This window comes from Bos mutus, chromosome 4 (assembly GCF_027580195.1).
Source record: "Bos mutus isolate GX-2022 chromosome 4, NWIPB_WYAK_1.1, whole genome shotgun sequence".
Taxonomy (NCBI): Eukaryota; Metazoa; Chordata; class Mammalia; order Artiodactyla; family Bovidae; genus Bos; species Bos mutus.
Genome location: NC_091620.1, coordinates 88,271,899 through 88,292,386, shown reverse-complemented (window position 1 = coordinate 88,292,386; position 20,488 = coordinate 88,271,899). Strand labels below are relative to the sequence as shown.

The 20,488-nt window shown below is 38.6% G+C and overlaps 1 protein-coding gene across 1 annotated transcript in view; it reads left to right on the top strand.

The window, feature by feature from the left end:
• SP4 (Sp4 transcription factor) overlaps positions 1-20,488 on the top strand; it is an 82,271-nt gene that overhangs the window by 772 nt on the left and 61,011 nt on the right. Inside the window, exon 3 of the mRNA XM_070369753.1 lies at positions 426-1,977. Within this exon, the coding sequence (XP_070225854.1) occupies positions 426-1,977 (1,552 nt within the window). The remainder of the gene's footprint in view (positions 1-425; positions 1,978-20,488) is intronic.

Genomic DNA, 20,488 nt, shown 5'->3' with positions numbered 1-20,488 from the left:
AACAGAACAAAAATGTTTGTCCACTCAAAGCATCTTTCTGAGAGTAAGGAAGTTAAATTGTAGATTCATACGGATTTCACGTGTTTGGGATATCGTGGTTAAAATTCCACCAGGAACTCAGACTATAAGAGAAAGGTGTGTGTTTTCCCAAGGGCGTTTTGAGTTTAGTAAAATAACACTTCAAGAAAGTTTGTTAGAAATTTCTTGTTATTTATAGTTTATATTGTGGGACCTGCTTCCTTATTCCTGTATCTTATTGCTTTTGTTAATATTTAGATTTCTTCCTTTTCCTGAGTAAGTTCTGAAATGTAGAGCTGTCAAAATAAATAAATAAATAAATAAACAAACCCCTCCCAACTACTGGCCTTCACTAAATCCTCCCACTTTTTTTTCCCCTCTCCCTTTTACTATCCCATTTTGGGTAGGACTCTCAGCCCTCTCCTCTGGCTTTACTGGCAGCTACTTGCAGCAAAATAGGGACTCCTGGTGAAAATCAAGCAACTGGACAACAACAAATTATTATAGATCCAAGCCAAGGATTGGTGCAGCTTCAAAATCAACCACAACAGCTAGAACTGGTAACAACACAACTTGCTGGGAATGCTTGGCAACTTGTTGCCTCCACTCCTCCTGCTTCAAAAGAAAATAACATTTCTCAACCAGCTTCTAGTTCATCTAGTTCTTCCACCAGTAATAATGGGAGTGCATCTCCCACAAAAACTAAATCAGGTAATTCTTCTTCCCCTGGTCAGTTTCAAGTCATACAAGTACAAAATCCAAGTGGTAGTGTACAGTACCAAGTGATTCCACAACTTCAAACAGTGGAAGGTCAGCAAATTCAAATCAATCCAACTAGTAGTTCATCTCTACAGGATTTGCAGGGTCAAATTCAGCTTATTTCTGCAGGTAATAATCAAGCTATACTCACAGCTGCTAACAGGACAGCTTCTGGGAATATTCTTGCTCAAAACCTGGCAAATCAGACAGTTCCAGTCCAAATTAGACCTGGTGTTTCAATACCACTGCAGTTACAGACCCTTCCTGGTACTCAGGCTCAAGTTGTAACAACCCTACCAATTAACATTGGAGGAGTGACTTTAGCTTTGCCAGTGATAAACAGTGTGGCTGCTGGAGGAGGAACTGCACAGGTTGGCCAGCCTGCTACTACTACTGAGAGTGGGACTTCCAATGGGAGTCAGTTAACTTCCACACCTACCACCACCACTGCTTCTGCCAGTATGCCGGAATCTCCCTCCTCCTCCACTACCTGTACAACCACTGCATCAACATCTCTGACCAGCAGTGACACGTTAGTAAGTTCAGCAGATACGGGCCAGTATGCAAGCACATCAGCCAGTAGTTCTGAACGCACCATTGAAGATTCTCAGACACCTGCTGCTACAGAGTCTGAAGCCCAGAGCTCCAGTCAGCTTCAGTCTAATGGAATACAGAATACACAGGATCAATCAAATTCTCTTCAGCAGGTGCAAATTGTAGGCCAGCCTATCTTGCAACAGATCCAGATCCAGCAGCCTCAGCAACAGATAATTCAAGCTATTCCACCCCAGTCTTTTCAGCTCCAGTCAGGGCAGACGATTCAGACCATCCAGCAGCAGCCTTTGCAGAATGTTCAACTTCAAGCAGTAAATCCGACTCAGGTGCTTATCAGGGCTCCAACTTTAACACCTTCAGGGCAAATCAGCTGGCAAACTGTACAGGTTCAGAATATTCAGAGTCTTTCAAATTTGCAAGTTCAGAATGCTGGGTTATCCCAGCAATTAACCATCACCCCAGTGTCTTCAAGTGGTGGCACAACCCTTGCTCAGATTGCTCCTGTGGCTGTTGCTGGTGCCCCAATAACTTTGAATACTGCCCAGCTTGCATCAGTGCCTAACCTTCAGACAGTGAGTGTTGCCAACCTGGGTGCTGCGGGCGTTCAAGTGCAAGGAGTTCCAGTTACAATCACCAGTGTGGCAGGTAAGTTACTATACAGTCTTTATCTTTAAAGATCCTCTTATACTGTTTTTAGTAACAAGTTACTGCTTTCCTTTGCTGACTCTTAGATTTGATGTAAACCTGTAAGTAAGCAGATGATCATAAAGAAGCTAAAGTACACAGGAATATTAGACTCACTACCATCAATATGACCCATTTATGTTTACAGTATTTAGCGTTAGGTTTTATGTGTTAAGTTTTCTAAACTTTGTTTTCTGCAGAGCACTTTTGGATAAGATTATCTTTTTTTTTTTTTTGTAATTTAGAGATCAAATTTATGTATACTTGAGCTTTTCTGAAAGAACCCTAGTCAAAGTGATGTTTATGTCTTATTTAAGGGAAAGTTGATTTAAAGCTGAAATAATACAGTGACAGATCTGCTGCAGTTTGAATTCTGTTACTCACGCTTCTGCATCTTGTTGCCCGTGCTTGTGCATTTTATTATACAAAACTAGATGTTCGTGCAGTTGAGAGATATTATTTTGAGTTGCAAATTGTTTCATTAACTTTTTTGTCTACTTTTCTGCAAAAACCAAGATTTGCTCAGGACTTTTAAGTGAATAGTCCCCTATAAAATTACCTTTAAGTAAAATCTACGGTGGTTAAATTATTTATAGGAGTTTTTAGTGTGAAATTGGTGGAAAGCAATTAAAACTATAGACAGTAAAATGTCACTAATTTGAATTTGTTGTAAGGTCATTTTAGAACCAGTTATAAAGTAGTTATTTGTTACATATGTGAATAGAAACTTTTGAAGTAGTTGGAATACCAGTCTTATTAAGTGTTTCAATCTTTTGGGATCAGTCTTTTTCACCTAATGCCTTTTGTTTTCTAGTAATTAAACACTTTTCATTTGATTATGAAAACCTAGTTGTGGTTTTGGTGTCTGATACTTAAGACGTCTTTAGTTAAATTATTTATATTTTGAGAATCAGAAATGAATAAACATACCACTTTTGAATAACTTTTCTTGAAACAAGTTGCAGATAAATTATGCTAGGGTTCTTGTTTTACAGTCACTATCTAAAGTAGAATTATATATTTAAAGTTTAGAAGTTGTCAGATAGGGCTCTCTGATTCAGGAGAATGGAGGTTACATGTTTTATTTAGATACCCTTTAACTCTAAGCCAGAGTTATCCAAGAGAATTTTCTGTAACGAGGGAAATGTTCTATATCTCTTCTATCCAGTATTTAGCCACTAGCCACATATGGCTATTGAGTATTTATATTATGACTAATGCGGTAGAAGAATTTTTAATTTTACTTGACTTTATTTAATTTTAATTTAAGTAGTAACACATGACTAGTGGCTTTTATATTGACAGAACAGTAACTAATCACAGAGTGTTTTGAGTGTGGTATGTTTCCCCCTAAAACTACCACAGCACAATTTCATGCCTGTTTCTGTGGATTACAGTCCTCAGCTTCCTTTGTTTCTACTCTTTTTCTGAACATTGACAATACATTATTTCAGAAAAATGTTTGTTTTGGGTGGGTTGAATAACAATTTGTATTGTCAAAGCAAAGGTTGTTTCAGTTATATTTCATCTTGCCTATTAAGCATATAGTTAGTGAATTATGCTTAATTAAGAGAATTGAATAATTTTTAGTTCTGGCTAGAAATGTTCAGTTTTTCTCTTCCCTCATTGATACCAATTAGGACCCAGAGTTTTTTCTTTGCCTCTTGTGAAGGTAAACCAGCATAACTGAGAGTAGGATCTTCTGACCGCCTCAGATTCACTTGCTGTGCTGTGCTTAGTCACTCAGTCTTGTCTACTCTTTGCAACCCAATGGTCTGTAGCCTACCAGGTTCCTCTATCCATGGGGATTCTCCAGGCAAGAATACTGAAGTGGGTTGCCATGCCCTCTTCCAGGGGATCATTCCCAACCCAGGGATCGAACCCAGGTTTCCTGCATTGCAGGCACATTCTTTACCATCTGAGCCACCAGGGAAGCCCACTTGAATGATACATTATTGTAAATGCAGAATGTGTTTTCTGGAACTGTAATTTTTAGGGAGTATGATCAAGGATTTCAAACAAACTTTCCAGGTGGTTGTAAATCTCATTAAAGTTTGAGAACCAGGGATCAAGTTGTCAGCCGTGAACTACTGATAAGGCAAAATATGGAGGAGATGGGTTTCGAGCCTAGTTCATAAGTGGCTCAGAGAATAGATTTCTGTGGCAAGTACAATTCATAATTTTTATTCCACAAACATTAACTAGCTCTGTGTTGAGCACTCTTAGTAGGTGTGTTTAATCTTGCATTTTCTGGGGTAATTTTTTTATTTAAAGAGTTTATATGATTTGAGGGACATTTATCTGTATGAGAAAATTTGAGCTTTATGTAGTTGGATTTTTTTCTCCTAAAATCAAGTATCTTAAATTTTGTTAATTTTTAATAGTTATGCTGTGTTGTTCTAAGATAGCCATACTATAAAGACCAGAAATGTATGCTGATTTTTAACAAGTCTGTGCAGTTAATCTGAGTCTTGTTTGCAGATTTTGCTTTACTTCCTAGCATAATAGGTGTTTGACAGACGTTTGCTGAATTAAGGTATAAATGGTGATAGAGAAGATAGCAATTTAGAATTGGGAGTGGCACCCTGGAGTGGCTTCATTTTTTATTTTCTTTATAATTTTATTTATTTTTAACTCTGCTGCGTCTTCGTTGCTGCAAGCAGGCCTCTCTGGTGGGGGTGGGAGGTGCTCTCTAGTTAGAGTGCTCTGGCTTCTCATTGCGGTAGCTTCTCTCATGGTGGAGCATGGGCTCTGGGCTCGCAGACTTCAGTAGCGGAGGCCCCTGGGCTCTAGACTGCGGGTGCAGTAGTTGCTCTGTAGCACGTGGGATTCTCCCGGTCCAGGGATTGAACCCGTGTCTCCTACATCGCAGGCGGATTCTTTACTGCTTAACCACTAGGGAAGCCCTGGAGTGGTTTTAATGAAGCTAAGGAATTGGCTGTTTTCATTCGTTTTGACTTGGAGCATTTAAGACATTAAGAGTGGTACACCAGGTACTTTCCTGTCTCTGGAAAGGGGAGAATGAGCAGCAAGAACCTGATATTTCCCCGTCTATAAATGAGTCCTGAAAGTTCAGATTTTTACTTTGTGTTCTCATTTGCTTTTTAGTACTTTTTGATTATTTCATGCCCCTCCCCCCTCCAGTGGTATTGTTTAATTTATGGGAAATTTTTGTTCTTAATATTCATAACAGCTATTACCAGGACTTGAAAAAATGATTTAGCTTTGACAGAATGTATTGGCTAGCTCGAGACAAGGGGCTAAGAGTTCTCCACCATCCATCCTGATGTTCTTCAGAAAGTATAGGAAAGGTTCTGGATGATATGACAGAAAAATTTTAAAAAACATTATTCAAGATAAATCAAATGAAACTAGTATTTGAAGCTGAGGAGCTTCATACTTGATTTTATGAAATAGCAATGTTAATGATACCCTACAGGAGCTTCTTTCCTTGATAATTATTCAGTTTGTGTTTCTGTGATTTGGTCTCAGCTTGAATCCTGAATTCCAGGTTGAGCATCTAGCTAGAATTGCAGTAGGAACTAAATATTTGTGCTCCTACTATGAACCGTATTGTTTCCTTGTTAGAGTTTGGAGTTTGAAGAAGATGAGAAATCCTCTTAAAAAAGTTAAGAGCAAATATAATAACTAATCATGGGATCCTCAGGCTCAATGGTAAAGAATCCGCCTGCCAACACAGGAGACGTGGGTTCAGTCCTTGGGTTGGGAATATCACCTGGAGAAGGAAATGGCAACCCACTCTAGTCTTCTTGCTGGGGGAGTCCCATGAACATAGGAGTCTGGTGGGCTGCAGTCCATGGGATCGCAGAGTGGGACACAGCTTAGCAACTAAAACAACAGTAAGAACTAGTTATGCTGCTGGCTTAAGAATATCCTTTGTTTTAACTAAGTGAGGATAATGGATGATGTTTTCCTCAAAAAAGAACTACCTGCTTTGCAGTGTGTTCTGGTAGCCAAAGTGTCCTGATAAAATGAACTTCAGGAGTTATTTCTCTTTAAGTAATTTAGAACATGTAGGGATCATTGATTTCATTAGTAATTAACTTGCACTGGCCAGCAATTTGATTTATTTTTGGCCCTGATCATACATGGTAATAGATCATGCTTTTGCTTGATAGATGGATATTTCTTTGTCAGTTTTAGTAGAAATTAAAATTTCTGTGCATATTCTTGCATAAAGGGAGTTCAGACAGGAAATGCTGTCACTTCAGGAACTCTCTTTCTTTATCTTCCTTTACTTCTTTGGAGATTTAAAATAAAAAACCTTGGGATTAACAGAACCTGAAATGGAAGAGTCAGTTTTGGTGAAAATAGAGTCATTGTTGGTGAAAATAGAGGCCAAACAAAATAGTTGACATTTATATTTAATTCAAAGACCTAGTTTAATCCAGTAGAATCAACTTCTTACACCAAACCTTTTTCCAGAGCTAGTAAAAGTAGAAAATTGACTAGACATTTAATACAAATATGGTTTTCCTCTGCCATATGATATATTAGTTTGGATTTCCCTAGTAGGCATCTTAAATAATGTATACACATATGTTATGCACATATACACACATATGTATATGTACATATATAAACATATATGTATCTATTTGTATGCATATGTCTCCTGTGTTTAGTTATTTCCTTTTTCAGAGAAGTCATATTTATTCCTGTAATTTTCTTTTTGTAAAATCTTCTAATACTCTTTGTTATAGATTGGCATTCATTAAGAAACTTACATCTTGTGCCCTGTACAAGTGATTTGGATTCTGAACTACCAAGTTGGTTTTACCCATTATAAGATGTATAGCATGACCTTTAAGATCTGTTGATGATGACATAACAATATCGTTGCGTATTTTTAAGTTTTTCATGGAAGATAAAATACTCGTGTAGAGCCACATTAATTTTTTAAAAGGGCATCTTTGGGAGGGATTTCAAGACAATAGAGTGAGGGAAAATAGAGTGTTAATCATCTGCTTTTCAGATCTAAATCAGGGAATATATAACAAGTAATACTTAAATATTGGAGCTGGCATAAAAGCAAGTTGAAGAGAAAGAAAGGAAGCTTGATTAAGCAAAAAGATGGGGAAAAGTTGTACAAATAACACAGATTTGCAAATGATAAACTTTTAGCTTGAAATGGTCTTTAAGATTATTGCTCACCAGCTGCCCTTTCATTTTTGCTGTTAAAGTCTATTTATAAAGGAATTCTGTGTTTTTACTGTTATAAGTGAAAGCAGAAACATGGGTCAGAGATTTTGCAGTGCTATGTTGCATACTTTTAGGGATGACGTAGTAAGAATTGACAGTAAAAGGGGCAACCTGGCCTGATACCAGACCATATCCAGATGTCCATGTGGGCTCTCCTGTACTCTTCTGATCTAGGGATGAGTAAGATTGAATACTCCTTATGCTTGTCATTTTGTTACCTAGTGAATGAGCAAGTTGTGGCAAAGGAAACCTGTTGCTAGTGTAAGTATGTGTGGTGAGATAAAGCCGTACTAAAGCTGTAGTTAACACAGATAACCTAAAGATAACTGAGCGTTCTTCCTCCTCCCGCATCCCCTAGCGGTATTTTAGAACAAAAGAGCCTGAAGTTTAGAAAGCTTAAGTGATTTTCTTGTATTTTGTGGCAAAGTGAGGACTAGAACCTTGGCTTCTGTTTGAGTTGTCTTTCTCCTGTATTTCTGCCTTCTCCTGTATTTCTGCCTTTGTTAACCGAATCTTTTGGTTGCTGCTGCTGCTAAGTCGCTTCAGTCGTGTCTGACTCTGTGCGACCCCATAGACGGAAGCCCACCAGGCTCCCCCGACCCTGGGATTCTCCAGGCAAGAACACTGGAGTGGGTTGCCATTTCCTCCTCCAATGCATGAAAGTGAAAAGTGAAAGGGAAGTTGCTCAGTCGTGTCCGACTCTTAGCGACCCTGTGGACTACAGCCTACCAGGCTCCTCCATCCATGGGATTTTCCAGGCAAGAGTACTGGAGTGGGGTGCCATTGCCTTCTCCAGAATCTTTTGCTTGGTAATGAGTAAATGCAACTGAGGTTTAGGGACCATAAAGGGAGAGTATCCAGCTTGCCTTGTCTTCTTCTACATAGACTGTGTCTATTATCCCTGATATTCAGTGTTAATATATTGAATGCAGCATTGGTGAAAAACACAATTCTCTGTCTCTTTGTTGTTGTTTTTAATGGTGAAACCTCAGTAGTAATTTTTTGTCCCTTCTTGGAAGAGCAATTTCAGAACTAAAGAGATTAGTAAATGCTATATGTAGATAAGAAAGTTCTAACTCTAGTTAGAATTTTTTTTTTTGAAATGAGATTTGAGGAGGGAAACAAACATTGTTTTCCTAGTATGTGATAGATGCTAGGTATTTATATTATATCAGTATATCCCACAGTATTGTTGAGATTATTGTGCTTATTTTACAGATAATCTCATATGGAATCTGAAAGACAGTACAAATGATGTGGAAAAGAAACGTATGGCTACCATGGGGTAAAGTGGGGGAAGGATAAATTGGGAGCTTGGAATTGACATATACATACAGATATATATGAAATAGTATATATAAAAGAGATAACTGATGATAACCTGCTGTGTAGCACACAGTCGTTGCTTGACCAAACTGGTGTAATAAGCAGAGGCAGAGCTTCTCCATCCACCTGGCTTCTGTTAACCAGTGAGGAAAATGCAGTTCCAGTGGAAATGACTAGAGCTGTAAGTCACTCTGAGATATTTATTCAAGGTAAGTGAGGAGATAGGAGACGTTTAGTTTCTCTTTGGAAATCCGTATGATCCAGAGGAATGCTATCCTAAGGTCAGAAGGAACTTTCAGGCTTCATCTCAGGCCATATCAATAACTTAAAAGTTACACATCATGGAAACGTTGAGCATGAATAAGCGCCTCACTTTTTGAAAACACCCCACACAATAGACAGATGAGCTTGATAACTGCCCATAACAGAGTCCTTTAATGAATTATGGAATAGTTGCTTTCTGAATATTGAAAAGAATTCAGAAATCATTGGGAGCCAGTATGGGTTCGCCAAAGAACTAGGTTCACAAATTCGTGCTTTAGGATTTCTGGATGAGTATACAAAGGAAATAACATCAACACAGTGTATCTTGATTTCAGCATTGATAGTCATGATTTCTTTAAAGGCTTGTACCTGATTATTATGTGAAAAAATGTTGGCTGTGTTCCTCAGTAAAGGTCTCTGGTATTGTGGCATAGGATTCTATACTTGATACAGTCCTGTTGAACTTTTTTTTTTCAAATTTCATACCTAAGGATTACTGAATTCAGAGATGAGACCAAGCTAGGGGGTATTGCTAATAATTATGAGAGGGCATAGAATGGAGATGCCAAGTGATCTTCAGATCAGTTCAGTTGCTCAGTTGTGTCCGACTCTTTGCAACCCCATGGACTCCAGCACGCCAGGCTTATCTGTCCATCACCAACACCTGGAGTTTACTCAAACTCATGTCCATTGAGTCAGTGATGCTATCCACTCATCTCATCCTCTGTTGTCCCCTTTTCCTGCCCTCAATCTTTCACAGCATCAGGGTCTTTCCAAATGAGTCAGTTCTTCACATCAGGTGGCCAAAGTATTGGAGTTTCAGCTTCAGCATCAGTCCTTCCAGTGAATATTCAGGACTGATTTCCTTTAAGATGGTGCTCTTACTAGACCAGAATGCTGGACCAGAATGCTGAACCAGAACTAGCAACGAAAATGTAACAGTTCAGTTCAGTCGCTCAGTAGTGTCCGACTCTTTGCGACCCCATGAGTCGCAGCACACCAGGCCTCCCTGTCCATCACCAACCCCCACAGTTCACCCAAACTCATGTCCATTGAGTTGCTGATGCCATCCAGCCATCTCATCATCTGTCGTCCCCTTCTCCTTCTGCCCCCAGTCCCTCCCAGCATCAGGGTCTTTTCCAATTAGAACTCTTCCCATGAGGTGGCCAAAGTACTGGAGTTTCAGCTTCAGCATCAGTCCTTCCAATGAACACCCAGGACTGATCTCCTTTAGGATGGACTGGTTGGATCTCCTTGCAGTCCAAGGGACTCTCAAGAGTCTTCTCCAACACTACAGTTGAAAGCATCAATTCTTCAGCACTCAGCTTTCTTCACAGTCCAACTCTCACATCCGTACATGACCATTGGAACAACCATAGCCTTTACTAGACGGACCTTTGTTGGCAAAGTAATGTCTCTGCTTTTGAATATGCTATCTAGGTTGGTCATGACTTTTCCTTCCAAGGAGTAAGCGTCTTTTAATTGCATGGCTGAAATCACCATCTTTAGTGATTTCGGAGCCCAAAAACATGAAGTCTGACACTGTTTTCCCATCTATTTCCCATGAAGTGATGGGACCAGATGTCATGATCTTAGTTTTCTGAATGCTGAGTTTTAAGCCAACTTTTCCACTCTCCTCTTTCACTCTCATCAAGAGGCTTTTTAGTTCCTCTTCACTTTCTGCCATAAGGGTGGTATCCTCTGCATATCTGAGGTTATTGATATTTCTCCTGGCAATCTTGATTCCAGCTTTGCTTCTTCCAGCCCAGCGTTTCTCATGATGTACTCTGCATAGAAGTGAAATAAGCAGGGTGACAATATACAGCCTAGACGTACTCCTTTTCCTATTTGGAACCAGTCTGTTGTTCCATGTCCAGTTCTAACTGTTGCTTCCTGACCTGCATATAGGTTTCTCAAGAGGCGGGTCAGGTGGTCTGGTGTTCCCATCTCTTGAAGAATTTTCCACAGTTTATTGTGATCCACACAGTCAAAGGCTTTGGCATAGTCAATAAAGCAGAAATAGATGTTTTTCTGGAACGCTTTTTTATGATGATCCAGTAGATGTTGGCAATTTGATCTCTGGTTCCTCTGCCTTTCCTAAAACCAGCTTGAACATCTGGAAGTTCACGATTCACGTGTTGCTGAAGCCTGGCTTGGAGAATTTTGAGCATTGCTTTACTAGCGTGTGAGATGAGTGCAATTGTGCGGTCGTTAGAGCATTCTTTGGCATTGCCTTTTCTTTGGGCTTGGAATGAAAACTGACCTTTTCCAGTCCTATGGCCACTGCTGAGTTTTCCAAATTTGCTGGCATATTGAGTGCAGCACTTTCACAGCATCATCTTTCAAAGAATAGAAAGGAGAGATAAGAAAGCCTTCCTCAGTGATCAATGCAAAGAAATAGAGGAAAACAACAGAATGGGAAAGACTAGAGATCTCGTCAAGAAAATTAGAGATACCAAGGGAACATTTCATGCAAAGTTGGGCTCAATAAAGGACAGAAATGGTAGGGACCTAACAGAAGTAGAAGATATTAAGAAGAGGTGGCAAGAATACACAGAAGAACTGTACAAAAAAGATTTTCACGACCCAGATAATCACTGTGGTGTGATCACTCACCTAGAGCCAGACATTCTGGAATGTGAGTCAAGGGGGCCTTAGAAAGCATCAGTACGAACAAAGCTAGTGGAGATGATGGAATTCCAGTTGAGCTATTTCAAATCCTGAAAGATGATACTGTGAAAGTGCTGCCCTCAATATGCCAGCAAATTTGGAAATGTAACAGTTAGGATCCTCTATTTAAAGTTGACGGGTGGGGGGCATGATTTTATACCTACAAGGTGGAAAAGTGGTGTGGTAGCAGGACATATGGAGATGACTTATCGGCTTACCACAAACTAAGAGTTAGTGAAGCTCCTGTATTTTGTCCTTATCAGACCATATGCGATGTTGGATGTGGCACATTTTAAATGGGACAGTGACAAACTGGCAAGCATATCAAGAAGGTTCCCAGGTTGAAAAGTGTGGAAAGCATTTCATACTAACAATAATCAGAGAGGGAGGATTATTATTAAATGAAAAGAGAAAGTGTGACACCTTCTTTAGATACGTGAAGAGCGTTTTTAATTGTGTTCTGTTATGTTCTGTCCCTGGGACACCAGTAGAATCAGTATATGTATATACACATACCCGCCTGCAGTGCAGGAGACTGGGTTCCATCCCTGGGTTGGGAAGATCCCCTGGAGAAGGGAAATGCTACCCATTTCAGTATACCTGCCTGGAGAATTTCATGGACTGTATAGTCCATGGAGTAACAAACAGTCAGACATGACTGAGTGACTTTCACACATAACACAACCCTGTGTGGTAATGGAATAGTTTGTTTCATGAAGTGGTGATCTTCCTAGTGTTAGAGGCTGGGTGCCCATCTATCAGAGACCCTAAAATATAGAAGAATTTCTTATATTGTATAGAAAGTTTGACTAGATAATCTGTGAGTTTTCTAATTCTAAAATTTAGGATTCTATGAATATTTGAGTACATAGTCTATTCTGGGTACTTAGATCCAGCATGTGGTGAGAGCTCTCTATAAGTCTTGTTAAGCTTACGTGATTGATTAAGTAGGGATTTCGTTGGGGGAGGTAGGGGTTGAGAGTCACGTTTACCATTTTTCTTATTACAAAGGCAGTGTGATTAAGATGATTCCTATTAAGTAATGTAATGCTTTAGTTCATAAATTAATAGTTTTCTGTTCTTCATTATTTGTTAGACTTAATGCTTGTGGCCTTAGATGCCATTTTCCTGTTATTTGTACTTCTGTTAGGTGACCACCAAAGCATTAGGGTTTTAAGCATACACTGACGTGCCCAACATTGAATTTATAGTTAGGATATTTTATCTCAGTACTTTAACCATAGTCATATATCTGATAATGTCACTTTAGTATGAACAGTGGGATTACTTTTTCTTGAGTGGACTTGGAGAGCAGTTGGAAAATCTAGGATCCTGATATAGTTTAAACTGTGGGAAGTACTTAGAACTTCCAGTCTGTTAATGTGCTCTGTGTAGTGAGCAAACCCAGTAGGTCTTTCTTTCTGGCTTAGAATATTTAGCTCAAAGGTGCTTAAAAACCACTTGAGGCCCTAGACCCTTTGGAATAGAAAAAGCAGTAATTGAGATAGATGAAGGTTCTCTTTGCCTTAGGCGTGGTAGTAAAGTTAGGTGTGTTGTTAGTCACTGAGTTGTGTCCGACTCTTTGCATCCCCATGGACTGGTGCCTCTATCCATGGGATTTTCCAGGCAAGAATACTGGAGTGGGTAGCCATTCCCTTCTCTGGGGGAATCTTCCCGAACAAGGGATAGAACCCAGGTCTCCCTCTCTGCAGGCGGTTTCTTTACCAGCTGAGCCACAAGGGAAGCCCAAGAACACTGGAGGGGTAGCCATTCCCTTCTCCAGGGGATCTTCCCAACCAAGTAATAGAACCCAAGTCTTGCATGTTGCAGGCAGACTCTTTACTGTCTGTGCCACCATGGAAGCCCCAATAAAGTTATAAGTGGAGACTATCTGGACTTGATCAGAGGTGTAGTTCAGGTAGTAGGTTTATTGTTACTGCAGATACATGTACTGAGAGGCTTCCTAGATCACAGGTATTTTGTTCTTTTAGGCGATCATCAGTCATTTGCAGCCAGAAGAGGCACAAGAGAGGCCCAGGGAAAAAAGTTTATTATACACACAGGTCCTAGAGAAACAGTCAGTGTGCACTGAGAAAGAGTCACATGGGAGGTGATGTCAAGGAAGCTGGCTCAAACTAGGAGGTGGGGAGCAGAGAGGACAAGAACCCATAGGCAGATGCCTTTATTGGGGGATCAGGGTGTGAGGGGATTTCATTGGTGTGGTTAAATGTTGCTCAGTCACAGGGGAAGGTAGGGGGGAACCACATGGCAGTAGCCACCCTTATCCCATTGGTACACCTGACTGCCTGGGTGCGGTGCTCACAGCCTACTTGTGGGGATGTTCAGGCAGCAGTAGAAAATGATATTTTAAAACATATAATACAACAGAATTGGGAAGTAGAACTTTTTTATTGGTGGGCACTGCTCTCTGTTAGCTGTTCCATCCAGGGCAAACATGTTATAATTGGAGCATTAATCCTTTTTTTCATTTGTAAAATAGTGTAATTAATTCCTTCCCTTTTTACGTCATAGATGTGCAAAGATCAGATCAGATAAAGTGTATAAGAAGGGTTTGGATATTGTAAAGAAAACCGTGTATGGAAGTTGGTAGCCTAGTAAAAAACCAATACATAGCAACTCTCACCCACCAGAAGAATATGAGATAGTAAAGTTGGAAAATAAGTAGTTTTCAATATGGATATTAGCTTGAATTAAAGATTAGAAGTAGATAACCAATGGGAATTTGCTGTATGACTCAGGGACCTCAAACTGGAGCTCTGTAATAAACTAGAGGTGTGGGAATGGACGGGAGGTAGAAGGGAGATTCAAGAGGGAGGGGGCATATGTACACCTATGGCTAATTCATATTGATTTATGACAGAAATCAAACCAATATTATAAAGCAATCTTCAATCAATTAAAAAATATTTTAAAAAGGTCAGAATTAAAAGAGAGATATGTATAAAAGGGGTATCTGAAAGCCATGGTGAAGTGCAACTAAGGATATGGGGAAGGGTGTATGTGCAGGTGGAAAAGAAGCAGTGTATTTCAGTGTAGTAAGAACTAAATGTGTGCTGCATGCTGTCTCTGCAAGCTCTGAAAGTACTTGTCTTAAAGGGTACTTATGTTAGGGAGATAAGGCTTAGATACATGAAACTATTATATGACTGCTGCAGTTGTATATGAGAGTTTACCCTTAACTGCTGGGTTTTGAGGTAAGGGGAACGACTGGGAGAGTTCAGAGACAAGTGAGATTAGAGGTTTGCAGTAAACAAGGAATGCTTTCTGTGGTGAAGATTGGTTTAGGAAGTAAGTATTTGAAACTTCGAGGGTAGAAAGGTGAAGAGAGAGGATGTGTTAAGCCAGCTGAACTTGGAATGAAAAGGGGAAAGTCCTCACAGGGAAGCTTACAGCTAACAGAGAGAGTTGTGTTCTCTCATCTGCGTGCTTCATAGAGGCACAGTGGCCTCCCAGAACAGCTCAGGCACGCCCAGTGCACAGCCTGCCACCCCTGCTGCAGCCAGAGAAGTTCTGTGTGTTTTTGGATTGTGTACTTAACATTTTGTTTGAAGAAGAGATTCTGCCAAAGTAATAATAATTTTGAAAAACATGAACCTAGTGGATAGAAGGCATTGAATGGAAAGTTTTGCAAATGATGCTGTTAGAGCATTTCTCTATAGATAAAAGTGTGGAGAAGTTAGAAATTAGGAGCCTAGAAGAAAGGATGTTATTGGGGTAATTTAACAGTGAATTCACAATGGTGTTGATAAAGGCTATGGCAATGAACTTGCTTAATAGAAAAGATAGTTTGTTGAACCTCTCTTTAATACACAGAATGGTGACATGAAATAAGTGTGAAGGGATTACGTAAAAACATCAGGTTTGCTGGTTTCTTTTTTCTATTTTGTATTAAGTACGGTAATAGACATTGAGACACCAAAGATGAAGTGAGAAATTTGCCTCCCTAACAGTATATTCCCTATTGTGGAACCTTCCGAATCACTTTGTTTCGAAGACGTGATTTTTTTTTTTAACAATTTAACATCTTGGAAATTGAAATGCACCTCATAATCAAAGGCATGTCATAGTTTAATTAGCAAAATTGTTTTTCTTTCTTATCATTTGCATCTCAGACTGAATGGAATATGATGAATATATAGTTTATTAAAGTACAGCGTGGTTTGTAAAGGCTGTCGATGAGGTATTCCGGAAGCCCAGAGGAAGGAAAGACTTGCTTGTATAGTTCTGGGAGTGTTTTCATGGAGAGGGTTAACAACTGAGCAGGACCTTAAAAGGAAAGTTTGCAAGGTTGGGATGAGGACTGTCATTTCAAGTTATGTTGGATTTTTCATGTTGGAAATGCAGTTAAAGAGTCTTCTATAAACAATGCAGAATTTAGGCTTAGCTAAAGGAACATTATTATACATTAAAGTTGAATTGTAAACCTTCTGTAAAAACCACAGGAGCTATGATTTTTTTCTGTTTCACACATCAGGGAACATTGCTCCGTACATACAATCCTGATACTGAACTCAGGGAAGGCATACAGGTGGAGGAAAGCTTTGATTTCATAGAATAATGGGATGGATAGATCCTTGGGATGAGAGTCAGGATGCATACTTGAAAAGGAATGAGTTTATGATTATAAAAGAAAAAGTGCTTAGTAAAACGAAATAAAGAGGAACTTGCATATCTAATTGTTTCATTCATCTAATTCTTTTGAGAGACAGTTGCAGATGAGAATCTTAGTAAGGAAAGTTTTAAGGCCAAGTCAAAGATATTTAAAGTCTCAGGGTTGCTTCTGTCCCTCAGAAGTTATCATGTAGGTGCTTCATAATGTGGCCCGAGAGAGTTTAGTCCAGTTGTGTAAATAATGAGTCAAGTCACCACAGCTTTTTGTTCACAGAAGCGGAGCTGCTTTTGCACAGAAGTATAGGAACCAGATAGTGATCTGTGCTGTGGTAAGTGGGTGCCTCCTGTGCCTGGTGTGGGATTGGGCGGGAGGGTGGGAAATCCTTGTTACAGTTGAGGGTGTCTAGGTCAGGGACCTGAGGGAGAAGAAGAAAGGGGAAGAGATTAGATACATATGATGACATGTACTAACAGAATTTATATAGGATAAACAATTACACTTAAAGTGGTTTATAAATCTTACCCATTTTCCCATATAGTTAAATCTACATTTAAATTTGAAACTCTGACATTTGACGGATATTTGTCATAAATACTATGAACTATGACAGTATGCTTATTGAAGGAATAATTTATTTTATAAATAATCCTATTGATTACTTGTTTTATAGTTTTATAAAGTTAAAGTACATTGTGTTTTTATTTCTAGAATTTCACCTTTTGTCCTCATTGGTAGGATGTCAGTAGTTAAATTGATTTTAATGATAGGGCAGTAAATGGTTTTAGTAACCTCTTGATAGACTTTCATCCATTTCGTGGACTCCCTGCTGGCAGACTGCATCCATAAATTCAGTCAGCAAATATGTAGCCAGTGTCCGTATTATGAGGCTTGATACCTTGCTTATGAGATTGAATGATATATGGGGCTGAACTTCCACTTTTATACTGTTCTAATAGGAAAAGAAATAATTGTTTCCTTTCATGAATGAAACAAGAAGTAAAAGTGTTCTTTAAGCCTTATTGTTTGTTTTATATTTAAACTCACATTTACTGCATGTTTAAGAGTATCCCAGATACTGTATGCAGCACTTGACATATTAACTCATTTATTCTTTAGAACACCCTATAAAGTTAAGTATTGTCAGGTGTAAGAACTGAGGCCTAGAGTGGTAAACAATTTGCTCAAGGTCATCTAATCTCCATACCCATTTTGTCTCTAGAACCCTGGCACTGTAACCATTACACTTGTCTCTCACCACAGACTCCCCATGTACTGTGCAGTGTATTTCCTGTAATCAGTTGTGGAAACAATTCATTGTCTCAAAGTGTCAGATACTGTGCTTAAGCATTATATGTATGTTAACTCATTTGATTTTGGCAGTCCTCTGAAGCAGATAATGATGGTGACCTCAGTTTTTAGCACAGGAAACCAAGGCTATCAGAGGTTAGTGTCTTGGCCAAGGGCATACAGCCAGTATGTTAGGCAGCTAGTGAGTGAAATACTTCGTAAGGCTGTTCTAGGTGAACAGGACTGTCTTTACAGCTAAGCAGTATGATTTTAAGTTATGTTACTGTAATTGTTACAGTATGTTCGATACGCCGCTGATGCCTCTATCTCTAGGTGAGCCCTCTACTGTTTATCGACCTTTGGGGCACAGGAAATATGTGCCATGGAAAGAATTAGAATTTTAAAAAATGTATTGCTTTACGGTATTTGGTGTTGATAGGGAATTTGAAACTAATAAGAACATTTCCTTTAGTAAATATATGTGTACCGTAAACTGATTTTGAATGAATTTTGAAAAACAGATTCTAAGAATATAAGCTATAGAGGAGTCTTATTTCATTTTCATTAATATTTGTAAACTATTACTATTAGTATTTAATATGTTAGTTTTATATTAAGCAATATTATTAAATACGGGTTAGGCCAAAATTTCATTTGGTCTTTTTTATACAGTGTTATTGGAGAAGGTTGGCACCCCACTCCAGTACTCTTGCCTGGAAAATCCCATGGACGGGGGAGCCTGATGGGCTGCCGTCCATGGGGTCGCAAAGAGTCGGACATGACTGAAGCGACTTAGCAGCAGCAGCAGCATACAGTGTTACGGGAAAACTCGAATGAACTTTTTGACCAACCCAATATCAGCATATATTGATAATTAATGTCTGTTATATTAATTTATACACACTGATATTTAATTATATTAATACAAAATTAGTAACAGTTATCAAGCATACTGAAAGGTATACCATAAGGCCTATATTTCATGACTTGCTTCTTGATCAGGATGTGACATGTCAGTATAGATACAAGTTTATCTACTTTCTGAAGTAAGTATCATTAAAAAATAACTTTAAAAAACCCAGAGATCATAGGAATTATATGTATAGAATGTGTATTGTTCAGATAATTCTGCATGTCATTTTTATGTAGCATTAACTCATTTGACAAGAGTGATGCTATAAATTTATTATGGTTGTTTAGTGGATAAATAATAAACAAGATAACTTGGAGTATCTGCCTCCATGTACTGCACGTTGTTCTAGGTGCTGGGGAAACAAAACAGACATATTCTTCTCTTCTGATGGAACCTATACTTTGTGCGACATGAGGTTTGTTTTGTATCAATCTTAGGTTATAGCTTTTTTTAGAGATGAGAAAAATTAAGGCTTAGAAATGGTAAAGAACTTGCCCAGTGTTGCAGAATTAACATGGGGATTTGGGGGAAAGAATTCAGATTCCACCTAGACTCAAAATTACTGTTTGATTGTTAATCATATTTAAGTCCTTAGGGACAAGGAAGCTGTTACCATGAAAAAGTTTTAAAAGTGCCCCCCCACCTCAGTTTTAAAGAAACAAAGTACCAAAGAGAATTAAATGCTAATTTACATTTTATAAGAGTTTGATATACCAGAGTAAATTTGTAGTATATGAGAATGGAGTAAATTTAGTGTGTATTTTCAAAAGATGTGATTGAGTTCATTTTGTCTGTCTTTGAGTTTGTGTATGTACAATTTATATATACACATTTACATAAGGGGATTATATTCTATACCTGTGGACCTGTTCATCACCTTCCTTGTTTCCCTAACTCTACCCTGTAATTAAGGATACCAACCCATTTGGGGGTAATCCTAAAAAATTAGCAGACCTCCTCATACTCCACCCTCAAACCAAGTCACAAAGAAAACTTAATTGTTGAAATGAAAGTATTCAGACAGCTCTCAGTGCTTTTTAAAAGGATTCTTTGGCAGCTATCTGAGCTGGCAGTGATAACTGTGTATAATTTTCAAACTGTAAGGCAAACATGTTTCATCCCATAAGCAGTTTGTGATGAGTAGAGGTAACTATGATATATTTAAGAAATCTTTTTTCCTTTTGTTACAATTAAATATATGTATATATATGTATTTTGTAAAATGAAATATATGAGGTATTTTTGTTTAGTATTAAAATTCTATCATTTTAAACACAAATGTATGGAAACAAATTTGCACTTAAATTTTATTTCAGTGAACCAAGAGGAAAATTCAGGAAAAATATCATTTAACAATATTTCTAGTTTTTAAATCAAATTAATTACTTTTTGGAGTAAAACTCTGAATATGTCAGTATGTCAAAATGTCAGAGTTTGTTCTTGTTTTGGCAAATCTTTGAAATCAAATCTAATATTGAATCTATGCTATTGCCCTTTAAAGAAGGTCATTTATCAAAGTTTGAGTCATTACTAAGGATTTGCAGATTTTTTTTAGAAAATGATTTGCTGCCGTCTTTTTAAATAAGACACATGCCTAGCCATCAGCAACAGCAGAGATGAGGGCCAGGCCCCTAAACCCTGGGGCATTCATACTGCCATCTGGGACCTCCTATGACTACTCAGAATGCCCTTGCTAGTAGATACAGACATTGAAGATGCCTGGTCAGAGACCAGCTGCCCTTTAAGACAGGAAGTGTGCTTGCCTGGACCTGAGCTTCTCAATAGCTGACAAGCAGCAAGATAGCCTTGTGAGAATAAATACTGGTGAGAACCCTCTTAGGTGGTGTTACCTCCTAACCTTTCAGAAACTAGTTCCTGATGTTCAAGCCAGAGATTTTACTGTCGTTTTTGCTCCCTTCCTGATTTCTAACTTTACAGTAACCATCCCGACAGACCTGACTGTTTTATTACCTTAGCACCTCATGCCTTAGGTTTCTAGTCAGCCTGCCCCATGGAAAATAGTGTAAAATCTACAAATTTAAAAGTAGAAGAATTAGGTGGATCTTTTTTGTCTCAGTTTCAAAGGAGAAAATGTCTTACTTCTTATGCTAGAAGGTGAAGAATATGACATCTGATTTGTAGTCCACAAAGAGATC